Source organism: Sitophilus oryzae, unplaced genomic scaffold, assembly GCF_002938485.1.
Source record: "Sitophilus oryzae breed Bouriz unplaced genomic scaffold, Soryzae_2.0 scaffold_684_pilon_pilon, whole genome shotgun sequence".
Lineage (NCBI taxonomy): Eukaryota > Metazoa > Arthropoda > Insecta > Coleoptera > Curculionidae > Sitophilus > Sitophilus oryzae.
In genome coordinates, this window is record NW_022147289.1 from 2,995,602 (window position 1) to 3,014,821 (window position 19,220).

General features: G+C 32.3%; 2 protein-coding genes across 3 annotated transcripts in view; both read left to right on the forward strand.

Annotated features, from left to right (window-relative positions):
- Nucleotides 1–3,498: 3,498 nt before the first annotated feature.
- Nucleotides 3,499–4,419, forward strand: LOC115888127. Its single transcript, XM_030907712.1, has one exon. It carries the CDS (start codon nt 3,499–3,501, stop codon nt 4,417–4,419), a length of 921 nt encoding a protein of 306 aa, XP_030763572.1.
- A 1,913-nt stretch (nt 4,420–6,332) lies between these two features.
- Nucleotides 6,333–19,220, forward strand: part of LOC115888137 — a 188,070-nt gene continuing 175,182 nt past the window's right edge. The window contains exon 1 of one of the 2 annotated variants that reach the window (XM_030907726.1): nt 6,333–6,565. The gene's annotated coding sequence lies outside the window, so the exon portion shown is untranslated. The remainder of the gene's footprint in view (nt 6,566–19,220) is intronic. The other variant, XM_030907727.1, reaches the window with a different exon arrangement.

Here is a 19,220-nt window from a genome sequence, read left to right on the forward strand (position 1 = left end):
CAGTTTTCACCTTTTCGATTAGTTATAAAATAACCGAGATATGAAGGGGGTCGAAAAATGCAACATTTTAAATTTGGCCCTGTATTTCAGGAACTAAGAGGGCTAGGACAAATCTGTGTGTAGCATCTTTACTTTCATACAAAAGTAGCACAGTGATGTGAAAACCGCATCTTTGTATCTCTACCCGTAAGCGAGATACCCTGTAAAACACACGAAAATGAGACACCCTGTATAGGTAGTATAAAAAATAAGTTTAAAAAATAGTTTAAAAATAGCAAAAAGGTTGTTAAATGAACCTTAAAGGAGCTCCCATTCATAAAACTGATGATTTAAACGCGATCAAAACTCATGGCAGATTTTTTAGAAATTCATAGTTGTCACCACACACTTTATTGACAATTTTAGCTACTTCTTTCTATTCCCATGATTCTTGAATGATTTCCTCCAACAGGTAAGACGTTATATGGAAATCGACCTTAACACTTTAGTGTGAATGTACTATTAAGAAAAAGAAATCTTTTATGATACCAGTAAATTAATGAAAGGATATTTTGAACAAATATAATTTATTTCTTTGAAACCTATATTAATTGTATTGATTTAATCCCACCCATATAGCTGCGAGAACGATTGATAACATAACCTAATTAATTTGATATATTTTTTATCAACAGTTGTATTGCACAAGCAGCTTAAAAGTACAATATTGTCATTGTTCCTTAACACATTTTATTCAACAACTACTAGACTAATTAATAACTTATACAGGGTTGTTCACCACATACGACACGAAGAATTTTAGCTAAACGAAGATACAGTGTACCAAATAAATAAAAAATAACAAAGTTGTATTTTTTAAATGAAACACCCTGTATTAATATACAAGGTGTATTTTTTAAATGAAACACCCTGTATTAATATACAAGGTGTTAAGAAACTTTTATTTTTTCCCAATTCTAAAGGACATTAAACAAGATAGTGAGAGTGTGAGTTTAAAGTAGATTTAGTGCGTGATATTTATTATTATTATTTTACATGAACTTGAAATATTCCATATCCGATGTAAAAAATCAGAGAAAAGCTTCAAAAACAATACAGTATATTTATATAGGGTGTCCCATAATTAATGGTGCACAACAAAATTGCATATTCGTTGGGTTAAAATATTAGGATTTAACCAAACTTTGCTAATAATTTTGATTTTTGGATGAAATTTTGTACGAGGGGGTTTTTTATATAAGAAATTTAAATTTTATCTTAATTTAACTCTTATTTGTAGGGGGCGCCACCTACATATGGTTCCTATCATTAAAACACTTCTAACATTTTTGTAGTGCACTGTATAATATTTTTAGTGAAAAAAATTCATTTTTTAAACATTTTTACCTAAAAAAGGTACACTTGTTAAAAGTCGCTAGGTTTGAACGCTTGTAGCGTTTTCGACATATTTGGATATGAAATAATCAATTGCAATTTTCAATGGTAAAATGTAAAATATTATACTTTCTTCCAAATTGAAATTTAAAAAATATACTTTTTAAAATATCCATAGAGAATAATAAAAATAGCACGATTAACTTTAGAACCAACCATAAAATACATTTTTTGAACAATATTCCTTAAAATTTAGATTTTGGAAAAAAGCATATCATTTTACCATTGAAAATTGCATGCATCGATTATTTCAAATCCAAATATTTCGAAAACGGTTGCACGTGGCGAATTTTAACAAGTATACCTTTTTTACGTAAAAATTATTAATAAATTAATTTTTTTCAGTAAAAATATTATACAGGGCACTACAAAAAATTTAGAAGTGTTTGAATGATAGAAATCAATAATAAGAGTTACGTTAAGATAAGAGTTACATTAAGATAAGAGTTACATTAAGATAAGATAAAATTTGAATTTTTTATATCAAAGAACCCCCTTGTACAAAATTTCATCAACAAATAAAAATTATTTAGAAAGTTAAACAGAAAAAAAAACAAAAATAAAAATAAAACTTTTGTACTAAGGTAAGTTTGCTTAAATTTTAATATTTTGACCCAATGAATCTGCAGTTTTATTGTGCACCATTAATTATGGGACACCCTGATATCTACTCTTACATCATTTTTCAAAAGCTAAAATAGTAATATTTACATTTACGTCCTACATTAATTATTATCCGTACATTAAAGGTTACAAATATTATTAATCAGAGTAAAAAGTTACACACCTAAGATCTTTTTCTGATCAACACAGTTAGCTTTAAATCACCTAATATCAATATCATATTAAATCATTAAATATATCTAAGATTATTTTAAATCTGTGTGCGCCATAGACTTAAAATAAAATATTTTAAGTCTATGGTGTACAGGGTGTCCCATTTTAGTTGAAATCATAGGGTATCTCCGTCATTCGTGAAGACAGAAGGGTACGGTTTGCACAAACCTGTGCCACTTTTTTGTCAAACGGAAGATGCCGTATACAAAATTTTCATAGCCCTCTTCGTTTCTGAGCTACAGGGTCTTTTTGAAAATTTGGGACAGTCCCTGTATCTCCGCTATTATGGATGCTATCGAGAAGGTAAAAACTGATTCTTGTAGAACTTTTTACGTAGAATACATTGGCGCAGTCTGTTTTACTACAAAAAAAATATTTTTGAAAATATGAACTAAAGTTATGTTTTTCAAATGGAACACCCCGTATATTTATGAATCATATGATCTGTCTTGCCATAAGCTTCTCAAAAATATATATCACTCTATATTTATTTTCATTATTTACTGCAATATTTAAAATATATCATTTTCTTATTAGTAGACCGTGATAAAAATAAGAAAAAATCAAAATGGTACTTACTTACTGAATATATTTTTCTCTTCTTTATAACGGAATTTATTATAATGGGATGGGTTTGCAACTATCTAAAACCTTACATTATTAAAGCATTTTCCCGGTGTTCGACATTGTTATAGTTGCCACGATATATTTCATATTTCAAAAATCTCCAAAATCAGAAATCGAGAACGGAGAAATTCGGGAATCAGGGAGGCCATCATATGGGTACATTGGTTCCAATTCATTGGTTTGAGAAATAATAATTTAACAAAATTCTAATATTTTTGTTGTAAGTTAAGTTGTGAGGAGGAGCCCCATCTTGGCTGAAAGTATATTTGACGTAAATAAACAAAAGGAATATTTAGAAGTTCCGATACTATAGCCTCCAAGATTTACAAATAGCGATAGAGAGTTAAGTTTCCCTAATATATAAAAGAATTAATTAGTGGTTCTCAAAATAAAACAAGAGACAGATAACACTATACTTTTAATAATTCTTTAGTTTCTTTTATTATCAATCATGGCCTGCTAATAAATATGATTTTCTAATATATTTCTTTAAATATTGCATTAAATAGTGAAAATAAATATAGTTGTTATAGAGTGTTATATATTTTTTTAAACTTCCCGCATAAAACTGCTCACAAAGTAACCTGGGTTTCCCCAGACATGCGAACAGAAAATCAGATAGACCATATACTGATCTCAAAAAGATGGAGGAGCTCATTACTGGATGTCAGAAGCAGACGCGGGGCAGACATTGCAAGCGATCATTTTCTAGTGGTGGGTCAACTGAGAATTAAACTTTTAAAAAAGATAGATAAAAATTTTGCCAAAAGACCGAAATATAACATCGAACAGCTTAGAAAACCTAACGAACTCCAGAAATTTAAGAACAAGCTCAAACAACAAAGGGAGAATACTAACGTAGCTTCGTGGAACGAGGCAGCAGACTTGTTTAAAACCGTTGCTGAAGCGACATTAGGCACAAAACGCATAAAAAGCAAAGAATGGCTTAGCGACGACTTAAGAGAACAAAGTAAAAAAGTAAAAAACTTAATAGAACAAAGAGCTCAGATAAAACAAAGAATAAATACAACTTCAACTCACGAGACCAAAACTACTTTACAACAACAATATCAAGTATCGTATAGAGCAGTTAAGAGATCAGCCAGAAAGGACAAACAAGCTTGGCATGAACAACTAGCAAACGAGGCACAAAAAGCCACAGAACAACGCAATATGAGGGAACTGTACAAAATAACAAAACACCTGAGTGGACAACGTAGTAACTTCAATACAGTTATTAAAAGCAAAGACGGCAGACCACTAACATCCTCTGAAGAACAGCTTAACAGATGGAAAGAACACTTCAGCAACCTGCTTGGACCAATAAGTGAACAAAATTTCGACAACGAGGAACCGAAGCCAACAATCGAAATGCCTATCAACTGCGACACGCCAACGAAAACAGAAATACAAAAGGCTATTAAAACACTTAAGAACATAAAGCAGCCGGCCCCGATAGCGTCCCTGCAGACCTCCTCAAAGCAGATCCTAGCACAGCAGCAGACATACTGCATCCTCTAATTACACGAGCTTGGGTATCTAACATCATCCCAGATGAATGGAAACAGGGTCTCATTATTAAACTCCCTAAAAAAGGAGATACCACTAACTGTGACAACTGGAGAGGTATTGTTTTGTTAAACACCATTCACAAGATAATATCCTCTATAGTTCATTTAAGGTTAAACTCCTATATAGAGCCTACTCCGAGAGAGAACCAAGCTGGTTTCCGATCGAACCACTCGTGCATTGACCATATTAACACATTGCGCATTATCATAGAGCAGTCAATAGAATTTAGGTCACCTTTATTCTTATTATTCATAGATTTCGTCAAAGCTTTTGACAGTATCCCCCATGCGATGGTATGGAAAACCCTAAAAGAAAAAGGTGTTCGGGGAAACTAATTAATATAATCAAGGAACTCTACAGAAACACAGAATGCAATGTGCTGCACAACGGTAGAACCAGCGACAGTTTTAACTTAGAGACAGGAGTAAAGCAGGGTTGCACATTATCGCCGCTTCTATTTAATATCGTGCTCGACAGCGTTTTGACTAAAGCCCCAGCAAACATTAGGGGAGTACAATGGACTCTGACATCGCATCTGACGGATCTTGATTATGCTGATGATATCTGTCTCACAACGCAATCCTTCAAAGACATGGAAATGATGCTCAGACGTCTAAAAACAGAAGCAGACAAAGTAGGATTAAGCATAAACATCGACAAAACAAAGTCAATGCGCATTAATACAAACAACAACACTCCATTCAATGTAGGAATCAAACATGTCGAGAATGTAACAGAGTTTACTTACAAAAATATCCATCAACCGTCCACAGGTGTTTATCAATCGCTGCTTGCGGAATATACTTAAAATCTTTTGGCTAGACACTATACGTAACACCGACCTGCTTCATCTTACAAACCAACAAGAAGTAGGCATTGAAATCCGCAAAAGAAAATGGGGTTGGATAGGTCACACTTTGCGGAAACCTGATAGTAATATAGCGAGATCAGCGTTGGAGTGGAATCCCCAAGGAAAAAGAAAGCAAGGACGACCTGCTCAAACATGGAAACGTTCCATACTGGATGAGTATCAACAAGTAGGGTCAACATGGAAGGAAGCAAAAACAACTGCCAAAAACAAAACCCGATGGAGAGCTTTCACTGAAGCCCTTTGCTTCGCGTAGGAGATATAGGATCCTATATATATTTTTGAGAAGCTTATGGCAATCCAGGTCATATAATTTATAAATATACAGGGTGTTTCATTTAAGAAAACATAACTTTAGTTCATATCTTTAAAAATATTTTTTTTCATAGAATAACAGACTATGCCACTGTATTCTACGTAAAAAGTTCTACAATAAACAGTTTTCACCGTCTCAATACCTTTAACAATAACAGATATACAGGGGGTGTCCTAAACTGCAAAATTTTCAAAAAGACCCTGTAGCTCAGAAACGAAGGGGGCTATGAAAATTTTGTTTACGGTATCTTCCGTTTGACAAAAAAGTGGCATAGGTTTGTGCAAACGGCACCCTTCTATCTTCACGAATAACGGAGATACCGTATGATTTCAACCAAAATGGGACACCCTGTACATATTTTGACTTTTGACTGATTCGTATGAGTAATGCCAAAACCGCATACTGTTTGTAATATCGGAAACTGCATAATTTCCTATGCGAAACTAGAACCTCGGTTCTAAAACGACATAGGATCCGTAAAAATGCTTCCCGGTACTGAACCCTAAATAAAATCAACTTCTTTAATTCGAATTTGCAGATATGGAGGTGATTCCTGCAACACGGTCCAGCGGCACGCGATACCGGACATCCCTGCTTGGATGAATGGACCGCGATGCTGCGCTGCTTCGGCTGCAGGGACACAGTACCGCCCGGCACAATGAGATCCGATGATCCGATTCAGTTCGATACCGGCCGCCACGGCAAGAACGCGCTTCGCCGCCACTGGTTTAGGGATTTACGGGAATAGATCGTGAAAAAAAATTTTACGTGCCCGCACTGTTTTTTGGTTAATCAAATTTTTTATATATTTTATTTGATTTTTGGTGCGCGTCAAGTGTAAAATACGGTAGTGACGTTGAATGTAGTGTTCTGCTGTTTTTTTGGTTAGTGTTTTTAATATATTTTTGGAGGTAAAGTATTTATAAGATAAAATCAAATTTGTACTGAATGTTCTAAAAAAGTTCTGAATGTAATAATTTCTTAAGTAATATTTTTTAACTGAATATTGAAGAATATTCTTTGATATATTCTTTAATATCATGATGAACTCGGTTATATCTCGGATTTATGTGAAAAACGATAAAGAGAAAATATGTTTCTTTTATCGAGATCTACCAGCCCTGAAAATATTTGCACTTATTTAAGACTCACCCTGTATATTCGCACAATTTTTTGATCAGAGTTAAGTTGTATATTTTTTGTAGCTATATTTTGATTTTTGGTGTGCCTTAAGTGTAGAATAGGGTAGTAACTTTGAATGTAATGTCCTGCTGGTTTTTATATATTTTTTTATATTTACGGGGGGTAAAGTTTTTATATAAAATAATTTGAAACGTTTTGAATGCTTATGGATTAAAAAAATAATTTTTTAAAAGTACCTTAACTGAATATTAAAGAAAATCCTGGGTTTCTCTAAATTTTTGCGTGATTTTTTTCTGATTCACATTCAAAATAAATAAAATTTGATATAGTCATGCAATTCTATCAATTCTAATTAAATTAAGTAATTAATTGTAATTACCGTCTACTTTAACATTTTGAATATGGCATAAATACAAAACATTAAATCAAAAAAGGAAAATCTAAATTGCAAAGTGAAAAATTATTTGAGACATTAAGTAAAACGCCTTCAACTAAGTCTCAATTTTAGTGACAATACGTCTACTATTAGAAAAGAGTGTAAGACAAGTTTTTAATTTTTTGGTTAATATCGATTTGAACCACAGGAAATGCTTAATAAATCAAAAAAAATAAACAAAAGGTTTCGTTCTTTTGTGATACAAAATACAGGGTGTTGCGTTTGAAATAGCGAAGAAAAATACAAGAATTAGTTTTGATACACCCTGTATATAAGAAAACAACATTACAAATTTTAGCAGGCTGAATTTAGAAAAGTCGATTTTCGATTTCAGAATTTTGAGAGAGCTTTAAATAAGCGGCAAATTTTGGAAAGTAAATTTTTTATTGACAAATCTAGTGAGCTAAATATATTACATAAAAAAATTGGCGCCGGGAGGCACGTAGGTATACCGCCCATACTAAAATATGTTAATAAAAAGTTGGTAGGCATCAGTTCTTTTAGTTTCAAAGTAAATGAATTTTTCCAATTTTTTTTTATCTCAAAAACTGCAACTTTGACTGATTTTCTTGTTATTACAAATTTTGTTGCAAATATTATTCCTAATCTTAAATTGAAAACCGCGTTTCGCTAGCTACTATCATTTTGGAGTTACGATTTTTTAAAATTTTTAACCCCTAATTAATCCCCCACCTTAATCTGCTGCTTAGATTTTGTAGTCTTTAATTAAATATTTAAAAATTTGATAATTTTTTTTTGAAAAATACAAAATTTTTATCATTTTTTAGCCGACCATACCAACAGAAACTAGAAAAACAAAAATACTGTGGCACCCGAGAATCTGGCCATTAGTTATTGGTGGGGGTTGGGGGGTTGGTAAGGCGGCTCCCATACCGCCTTACCAACCCCCCAACCCCCACCAATAACTAATGGCCAGATTCTCGGGTGCCACAGTATTTTTGTTTTTCTAGTTTCTGTTGGTATGGTCGGCTAAAAAATGATAAAAATTTTGTATTTTTCAAAAAAAAATTATCAAATTTTTAAATATTTAATTAAAGACTACAAAATCTAAGCAGCAGATTAAATATAGAAAAATAAAAAAATCGAGTGGTTCTCAAAATTTAAGAAAACAATCATTTTTTTACTTTTAAAGTAAAACACTTATTTTGAAATTATATAAAAAACAGCAAAGGAAAATAATATTTATTTTATAGAAATCTACTAGATATTTGCACTTATAGACTCACACTGTGAAGTAAATAATTTGTTTTTATTTGCAGAATGATCTAGGATTCGATGTGAGAGTTGTTGCATTTGTTCTCTATATTTTCGCTTACATATTATTCAAGTATTTTCTATAAATATATCTCAATACCTTTTAGATATAAATATGCTATTTTTCATTCTTTTCCGCTGAATTTCTATTCTATAATATCTAGTTTCTAGTATGTCATATGTCACTGATTTGTAGTAGACATCAATTATTACAATAAACTATAAGCGTGCCTGAACCTGAACTGAACTGTCAATTAGTACCTACTAGCACATTTACTCGTTTGCTCATCGTCATAAAAAACAATTTTCGTACCACGAATTAGGGGCAAGATTTTTATCTGTATACCTATAGGATACCTAATCTGTGGTACTAGTCTCGGTACTACTACTGAGATAGCATCAAAAAGAAATAATCATTTGAATTTGCGATGATAAATAATATAAACTTTTCTGTATTTTAGTCTTATTTATTACGGTATTACAGAAGTACCTACAACCATATTTATACGTTCTTCTTAAAATACACACGTACCTACATCTTCTTTAAAACAATACATCCTCTCGAAGACTCGAAGCATCACTTTAATGGTCCATTATCCTACATAGAACGCCCATGTTTCACCACGACTCTTCGTACTTCTTTTTTACTCATTGCAAATAAAGAAGACCAGGAAAAACACACACAGTAATGTTCTTGTTCTCTGTAAAATATTCCTCTTACTATAAGCAGCCTTGTTACTTGGATGCATGCAAAATACATAAGAGTATGTGTGTATTCATTCCTTCTTGATTTAGTAGTTTTATTTAAGTTTCTGCTAATATCTTTTATACAGAGTATTTTTAACTTTATCTGATACTTATAATTATTTGCTACGTTAATACATTTTTATTATTATTTATTTAACGAAATAATTTATTCTGAATTTACAAGAAATAACATATTTTAATCGATATAAACTTCCGAGAGAAGATAATTTCAATTGATATTCAGAAAAGAATAAAACAAAATCGTACTTATTAATAATAATTATGGATCATTTAATAAACTTATATTAAGTGATCTCAATAAAAACGATGTCTAGGAAGTTGCTTATTAATTTTATTTATTTGGAATTGATCTATTACAGGATACTCCGACAGTATATTGATAAAACTTGAAGTTTAAAAAAGAAACATCTACTTAAATAAATAATTATATCAGGTGTGTACAGGGTGGCTCGAATTCGACGCTCATCATTGAGATTTTTGAAACCGTAAGAGATACAGGATCGGTTAAATGGAGGCAAAGTTGCACAATTTGATGCTCAAATAAAATGCCGTATTGCATTTTGAAAAATTCCGAATACTTCCAAATATATTCGAAAAAACAACGGGATTTTCAATTTTGTTTTCTATTGTTTCCTGGCTTTATTTGTTAAAATAACTTAAAATGAAAAACACATTTTTATGGCCACTTTTTCTGAACTAAACTCTGTGTGATTAAATATTTATTGACTCTGACGTTTCGGCTTCTGGCGACCATTATCAACTTGATTTTTTTAAATACGGACCTGATTTTTTTTCAATTTAATTAAATCCTTTCATCACTCTTAAAACACTATATATATAGTCACTTTGATATTTGCCGACGTTTCGTACAGAAAATTCCATCACCAGAATATTTTATGCAAAAAAAATAAAAAATAAAAATGCAATAGGTACGGCATTTTATTGAACATCAAATTGCGCAACTTTGCCTCCATTTAACCGATCCTGTATCTCTATGGTTTCCGAAATCCTGATGATGAGCGTCGAATTCGAGCCACCCTGTACAGGGTGATCCAAAATTGGCACCAGGAAAATATAAAATAAAATGGAAAGCTCGTTTTTTAAGATTTTAAGAATTTTAAAAATATAAAAATAAATTAAAACCTTCTTAAGGGCAACTGGCACTACGCATCATTAAAAAATAAAGAAGTGTACGGGCCTAAATGACGTCTAGGGCTTGACCTTGCCAAAATTATCATCGGTTGTTATTCCCCAGCCGTCTTTGAGGCCGTTTTTTTTTTCGTTCGAAATTAAATGGCATAATACTGTTCATGCCAAATAAACTTTTAGTCACGTGATTGAGTTTGACCGGTACAGAGTTGCCCACTTTTATATATTTTCTTTTAATCAAAATATTTTAGGAAATAAAAATAAATTATAAACAGTTATTCTTTACATCAACAAAAAGGGACATAAAGGGCCATTACTACCGCTTTCTCTTTCAAAATATGGCGATGTTGCGATAATTTTTGGCAAACGGATTGAATATCACTTGATTAAATTGAATAATCACTTGATTAAATCAAGTGATTTTTTTAATTTTAATCAAGTGATTTAAATAAAAAAATCAACTTTTTGAAAACTTTACTATAAATCGAAAAATAACTGTAAATGTTATAAAACTATATAAAAAATAACATATATCTACTACATATCTATTCATCAATTAAAATGTTGGACCGATTTTTGAAGTAATTTCGTGTGAATTCATTACACTTCGAAAGGGCTTGGATTTATTTTGAAATTTATGTACAAGTGACAAAAAACGCTGTTCGAATACTTTTCACTTTTCATTCGCAACCTCTAGTGCAGAAAAAAGTTCTTTTGATTTTAGACTATATCTTCAAATCGTTGTCAGAAAATATGCTGTTGTATATCTTTTTGAAACAGCTGTATATTGATCAAGATAACTACTGCCTTCATCAATTTATTTTCTAGTTCTTTCCAAATTTCTACCGACATTTCGACCAGCAGTACTCTGCAGTACTCTCAGAGTGTGAGTATTTTATACTTTGACAATAGATAATACTAATTTCATTCTCGACTTAAGACTATTTCCGAACAATAGTGTATTGTCAAGTATTGTGTAAGAAGTAAAAATTATACCATTTTTGACGAGGTTGTACGTTTGACGGACTAGCGTAAACAGGGAGACACAAAAGTACATTTTTATACAAACATTACAAATCATTTTTTAATCAATTTCAAACGTTGCAAATAATATAAAAAGTAATAGGTACCTTGTAAGTAATCGAGTAACAATTTGTACACTCGTTGAAATTGACGCTTAATATCAGTTTAATAATATATTTTTGTACTTTTTTGCTTAGTGGTAAAAGTGCTTTACTTTTATGCATAGGCGTTGAAATGACAAAAATTAATACTCTCCTGACATTTCAAAAAAAATCTTTTAGATCTAAAGCGGGCGACTTTTTTTGCGGAATATATTGGTTAGGCGACAGATGTGGGAAAATGACACGCGCCGTAGAATTGTTAATGTTAGCAGTATCGGGCATAGTTATGAAGATTTAGCCATTTAGAATAGGACTTTAATTGGAATTAAGACCTAATTATTTGGAAATCCGATTTAAATAATGTTTTCTATTAAAATCAAAAAAATCTGATTTTTTGGATTTTTTTTTAAAAATCATGATTTTTTCCAACCCTGCTGTGGGGTGTAGAGGTTCGATAAGGAGGTGTTTCTCGAATCTCAAATTCCAAGAGGGTGAAAACGCCCCTCAAATATTACAATATTTTGTTATTTAAAAAACGGTTAATCTTTCGGGAAAATGCTTGGACACGCATAACTTCTTTCGTTTTTTTACATGTTTTGATATTTTTAAAAAATCATACAGGTGTTCCAAAAAGTTGGGTAATTGATTAACCACGATTCTGCTTAAACTGCTTGACGTAAAAAGCTTATTTTTGGCAAACGGATTTTTCAAAAGTCAAATTCCAACGAGATTAAACTACCCCTCAAATATTACCAAGTTTTTTTCTCATGCTGACATAAATGTGAGAAAATTTTATCCAGTTTGTATGTTAATGGAAATTCTTGCTTTGCTTTATCATCACCATTACAAATGATTAATTTGACGCGAACGAAGTCGCGGGTACACGCGAGTCTTTTATATATGGATATGGAACTAAAACATTTATAACCAATAAAAGTAATGAGCATGTATTATCAGTTCGTAAATAAGCTCTTAACACAACTTCTAAGTCCAATCTAAATAAAGTATAATTAGTCAATCAAAACAACATCGCTATAAATTCGCTCGATTAAACGGAGCTATTTCGAACGTAAGAATGTTTAAGACTATGTGTTAATCGCCACCGAATATATCACATTCCTCTTCTTTAACATGCAGCGTGACCTGTCGACAGATCTTTATTTATAGACAATGCGCTTTTTTCAGTTTACGTTTTGCCCGTTGGGTCCGAAATAACCTCAGAGAATTACGTAGATATAGAGAGATTAACCTAACCTAACCTAAATAAACAAAATCAAAACGAATTTAATGTAGGAATTACCTAGAGGTGGACAAAGATTGAACGAATCGTTCATTTGAACGAGTATTAAAAATGAATCGTGAAATTCGATTCATTGCTTGGAATACGGTTCATTCAATAATTGAACCGGGGCCAGCACGGATCCATAAGATTTGAACGATGAGCCGTAAAAAAGAATCGTGAGAATTAAATCAGATCACAATGCGATCGTGTGTTCAAAGAGTCGTGAGAATTGATTCATTGCTTAAAATACGGTTTGTTCAATTGAATCGTGGCCAGCACGGATCCATAAGATTTGAACGATGAGCCGTAAAAAAGAATCGTGAGAATTGAATCGGATCACAATGCGACCGTGCGTTCAAAGAGTCGTGAGAATTGATTCATTACTGACAATACGATTCGTTCAATTGAATCGTGGCCAGCACGGATCCATAAGATTTGAACGATGAGCCGTAAAAAAGAATCGTGAGAATTGAATCGGATCACAATGCGATCGTGCGTTCAAAGAGTCGTGAGAATTGATTCATTACTTACAATACGATTCGTTCAATTGAATCGTGGCCAGCACGGATCCATAAGATTTGAACGATGAGCCGTAAAATAGAATCGTGAGAATTGAATCGGATCACAATGCGACCGTGCGTTCAAAGAGTCGTGAGAATTGATTCATTACTTACAATACAATTCGTTCAATTGAATCGTGGCCAGCACGGATCCATAAGATTTGAACGATGAGCCGTAAAAAAGAATCGTGAAAATTGAATCGGATCACAATGCGATCGTGTGTTCAAAGAGTCGTGAGAAGTGATTCATTGCTTAAAATACGGTTTGTTCAATTGAATCGTGGCCAGCACGGATCCATAAGATTTGAACGATGAGCCGTAAAAAAGAATCGTGAAAATTGAATCGGATCACAATGCGATCGTGTGATCAAAGAGTCGTGAGAATTGATTCATTGCTTAAAATCCGGTTTGTTCAATTGAATCGTGGCCAGCACGGATCCATAAGATTTGAACGATGGGCCGTAAAAAAGAATCGTGAGAATTGAATCGGATCACAATGCGACCGTGCGTTCAAAGAGCCGTGAGAATTGATTCATTACTTACAATACGATTCGTTCAATTGAATCATGGCCAGCACAGATCCATAAGATTTAAACGATGAGCCGTAAAAAAGAATCGTGGGAATTTCGTTCGTTTCTAACTTTTACAAGAAAAGAAACGTATTTATACTGTGCTAGGGGAGTATTTGTAAGGTATTTAATTTTCATGTTAATATTTTTGTTAAAATAATACCGTAGGATCGAAAAAAAACGGCGTCAGCGATGGCTGTGAAATGAAGATCGCTGTCATTTTATATGTAAATATATATGGTAAATGTAATTGATCATCATTTCCCAGTCAACTGGACGCCGTTTTTTTTTCAATCATATGGTATTACTGACTATTAAATGTCGGCCTAAAAGACGAAGTCGTGTTTTTATGAAACTCCAAATAAATATTTATTTACAAAACGGAGTCAGCGATGGTTATAAAATGAAGATCGCTGTCATTTTACATGTAAAATTATATGCGGAATGTCATCGATGTTCTTTTCCAAGCCAACTGGACGCCATTTTTTTGGATCATGCGATAATATATACTATTTATTATGATTATTAAATCGGAATTAAAATATGGCTCTAAAATATTAAATTGGTATTAAGAAGTATTTAATAAATAGTATATAATATAAATTGGATTGATAATTTAGAATTATTGGTAAAATAATCAATCCAGTTACGCCAGCGTCATAAAGTGTTGAAAAACAAATAAAAGAACTGTATATTTCTTTTTCTGGTACCTTAAGTAATTGTCCTAACAACGATTACGACTCTTGTTTTTATGAAACGTAAATTCTGCATGTGGTTCGTTAAAATGAACGAATCTTCGGCATCGAGTCGATTCAATATGAGAAATTGAATCGTGTGATTCGATTCACTAAAAAGAATCGTAATCCTTCACTAGTAGGAATCAAAAATGTCGAGAATGTAATAGAGTTTACTTACCTGGATAGTATTGTAACAGCAAACGGTGGCGCAGACGCGGATATTGTCAGCAGGATCAGGATCTGGAAGGCGCAGCGAGCCTTTGGCCAACTAAAATCAGTTTGGACCTCCCGTCAACTCTCCATACAAACAAAATTAAGAATATTTAATTCCAACGTCATACCAGTTTTACTACATGGCTGCGAGACATGGAGAGTGACAAAAATATCTATCAAACGCCCACAGGTGTTTATCAATGGCTGCTTGAGAAAAATACTTAAAATCTTTTGGCTAGACACTATCCGCAATACCGACCTGCTTCATCTTACAAACCAACAAGAAGTAGACATTGAAATTCGCAAAATAAAATGGGGTTGGATAGGTCATACCTTGTCATACCGGATAGTAATATAGCAAGATCAGCGTTGGAATGGAATCCTCAAGGAAAAAGAAAGCAAAGACGACCTGCTCAAACATGGAAACGTTCCATACTAGATGAGCTTGAACAAGTAGGGTCAGCATGGAAGGAAGCAAAAACAACTGCCAAAAATAGAACCCGATGGAGAGCTTTCATTGAAGCCCCTTGCTCCGCGTAGGAGATGTAGGATCCTATATACAGGTCGAGATATTTGGAATCAAAATTATCAATACCTGTCATAACTGACATAAATTAGGTAAACATATATTTTAATACACCAATTTTCATTTGCTAGACTGAATCATGAATTTGAAAAGTTTTTGTGCCAGAAGTTCAACAGAAACTGTCTTAGCATCCTTTTTTTCGAAGAAAAATTTATGATTAATTAAAAAAAAAATTCCCAAATTTATCCATTTCAGTCAAATAATTATCTAGTCAATATGTTTATTTATTATCAATATTGACATGTTATGGCTACTTCCATTCCAAATATCTCGAGAATGGTTGCTTGTAGCGATTTTCACCAAGTAACATTTTTTACGTAAATAATCACGGAAATGTATATATTTTGACTCGGTAGTTTTATACAGGCACGGACGAAATTTTATTACCCTTCCAAACAGTTAAAAGACATGTAAGTAGAGTCCCCTACAAATAAGAGTCATCTTGACATCAAAATCAAATTTTTCATGTCAAAAAACTCCCAGACACCAATTCCCCTCCAAATATTGACGTTAGTTCAGAAATTATTTTGAAAAAATTGAAATAAAAATGAAATTTCTACACCCTGTATCTCCGAAACGAAGCATTTTCTGACATATACATATACGAACTTTTTTACTTATTTTTATCTGCAGAATATGCTGCCGAAGTTTCCGGAATACAGTTCGGACCACCCTGTATTTTGTACTCAGAAAGGACGTTAATGAGTGAAATAAAAAGTCCAGGTCCGTGTTTAAATTAGAAAGTTGATGAAGATGTCTTGAATACAAAACTTCAAATTAGAATTAGACCTTGCCATTTTGTAGAGGAATGGAGGTGATAATGATGGCAAAGTGGAAACTGTTTTCATCTATTCAAAAACCTTGACATAATCGAGGTTTTTCCTGACGAAGTTGTCACTGGAATACAGTTGACTGCAGAATCTCTCTATGTTAACTTACTTTTCTGGAGAAATAACAGACGTACCGTGTCGTTTCGGTGAAAACGGAACCTTAAAATAGAAAAATTAGGTGGTAGAATAATAATCCATTAAAGGACCGACGGTTACGACTATTGTTTGAGAAAACAAACGGAAGGTGTTGTGATGTAAACTGACGAAAAAGTCATTATGGTTTTGTTTACGGTTTTTGTGGTATTGTACAAGACCATAATTAATGTCACGGTGAAATATTTGACGGGTGTTCGTATTTACATTCTTCAGAATAAGAAAATCTACGATGATGAGAGCTCGATGCATCGAAATACCGGGTGTCGCTCACTCCTATAACTTTTTTATTTTTTTAAATAAAAAAAAGATTTGGTACGTTTTCGTGACAAATCAGGATTGATTGATCATCTAAATTAAAATTTAAAATACGATATTCTTCTTCTTTCAGTGCTTATCCTCTATGGATGTTGGCAATCATGTTGGTCCATATAATCCTATTGAGTACTATTGACAGCCGCCCTGAATAAATGTACCGTCAAAATATAAAAATAAATAATGTGTGAATAATGTAATTCCCGTCCACTGTCAAATATTTTTCAGCCATGATGTTCGTCAGCATCCATGACCTCTTCTACTATCTATTTTGCCCTACAGTATTAGTTGGATAAGTTGGTATTTATCATTACGCATCACATGTCCAAGGTATGCCATTTTTCTCACTTTCACACTATGTTGTACAGGGTGTCCCACTAAGAATAGCTCTCGGCTGTATCTCGAAAAGTATTAGCTGTAGGGCATACGGAAAACAAATATTTATAACTAAAGGGGCTATGAGAAATTGCTGGAAATTATTTTCAAGTTTGTAAAACGGCAACTAGAGGGCGCAATTGCTATGAAATATAAGAAAATAGAATTTTTATAGAATTTTGCCTAGATAATGGGTACTATAAATAATAGCTTCATAATCTTCAGAAAATTTTGGATTTTTTTTGTTAGAACTATTTTCCCTTATCTGCTAAAATAAAGTGGTGGGGAAAGGTTAGAGCTGTCTTTATTTAAATGTTAATAACTCCGGACTGGATGATCAGAATCCAACAAACGAGGGCTCGTTTAAAAGAGCGTTTCTTACTCTATATTATACCATAAAAATAATAATTACAATTAACTTACAATTTAAGCGCGTTTTTTTCAAAAAAATTAAATACGATAATATATGTAATTTTAGCTGATAGTAAATAGCAGTAAAAGCTTAAAAAGTTAACGAAAACCGCATCTTTATATCTTCTTTCAAACCGAAGATATTAGCAAAATTATAATAAATACCAAAAAATAAGCCCTTAATTATCTTATTTTTACAACATGGTATCAGTAGCCCTCTTGATTATACCCATTCTAACAAAAAATAACAGAGAAACAGTTTATTTGAAAATCGACGATATACCAGGATACCATAACACCAGATGCATTAATATCTACTAATTAAGATATTAATAAGAGTGAACAAGAAACGATGCCTCAGTGAAGTCATGGTAGGCTTTGGAAAAGAGCTGCTTTTGACATAATAGTATAAACGTCAAATTGTTGTTAGATCAACATTTTGATCTTAGCAGCGTTCTTTATCTTTTAATTGCTTTTTCAAAATGCCTTTATTATTTGAAGTAGTTGAAGTTGTTGGCATTTTGAAAAAGCAACCAAAAGATAAAAAAAAACGCTGCTAAGACTATCAAAATGTTGATCTAATAACAATTTGACGTTTATACTATTACGTCAAAAGCAACTTTTTTCCAAAGCCTACTATGACTTCTGAACTGAATCACCATTTAGGAGCGTGGAGAATACGTAGCACCACCATAGCAATATTCAGGTGCATATTGCATAGCATCTTTCTAAGACGGTTAAATACGATGATAAAAATACGATGTCAATACGAAAATGTCCAAAGTTGACATATGATATGTCATTCTATTCGGAGTGTTATTTTATATCGAATAAAGTAAACAAAAACGTGGATGCCATTTAAACATCAAAAGTTTTAGTCATTTCCGGTGAAACAAGAACTGGCTGAAAACAATAATTGAATGCGTCAATCAATCATAATTTATGTCATATACATATACTAACATACAAAATCTCGTTTATTTTTCTGAAAAAAATAAATAAAAAGTTATAGGGGTGAACCACTTTTAAGAAACACCCAGTATATTTAATAAAACAATCTTAGATCATTTAAAACAAGATAAGAAGTTAATTCGTTAAAATATATTTTTGAAACTTTGGTTTAGACTTTGGAAAATTTTCACTTTACCGAACAGCAGGTGTTTTTTAAGTAGTTGGACGTATTCCAGTATTTTTAAATACCTACACAACTAATATTTACAGATTTGTTGCTATTATATAAGAGTACACTACACTACTGTGTAAAATATACAGGGTCAGACAAAAGTGCGTCGGACATCTGTAGCTCCTAGAATAAAAAAACTTAAGATTTTTGCAAACTCAAAAAAGTGTAAGTGGATCTGGATGATTTTTTTAATGGAACACCCTGTATATTATTGCATGTTTGGTCTCCTTTCAGATCACTTTACATAATTCTAAGACATGAGTAAATATTTTTCTATAGTTTTAGGGATATTAATAAATAAATCAAAAATATATATTTTTCAGCCCTTCTTAAAAAAAATATTAAAAATACAAGAACTGTTCTGAAATCAAAATTATATTAGGTATTTACTTTAGATGGTCTGTTCTTACTTTGCTATAAATATGGTAATCGTAAATCATACAGGATGTTCAGTATT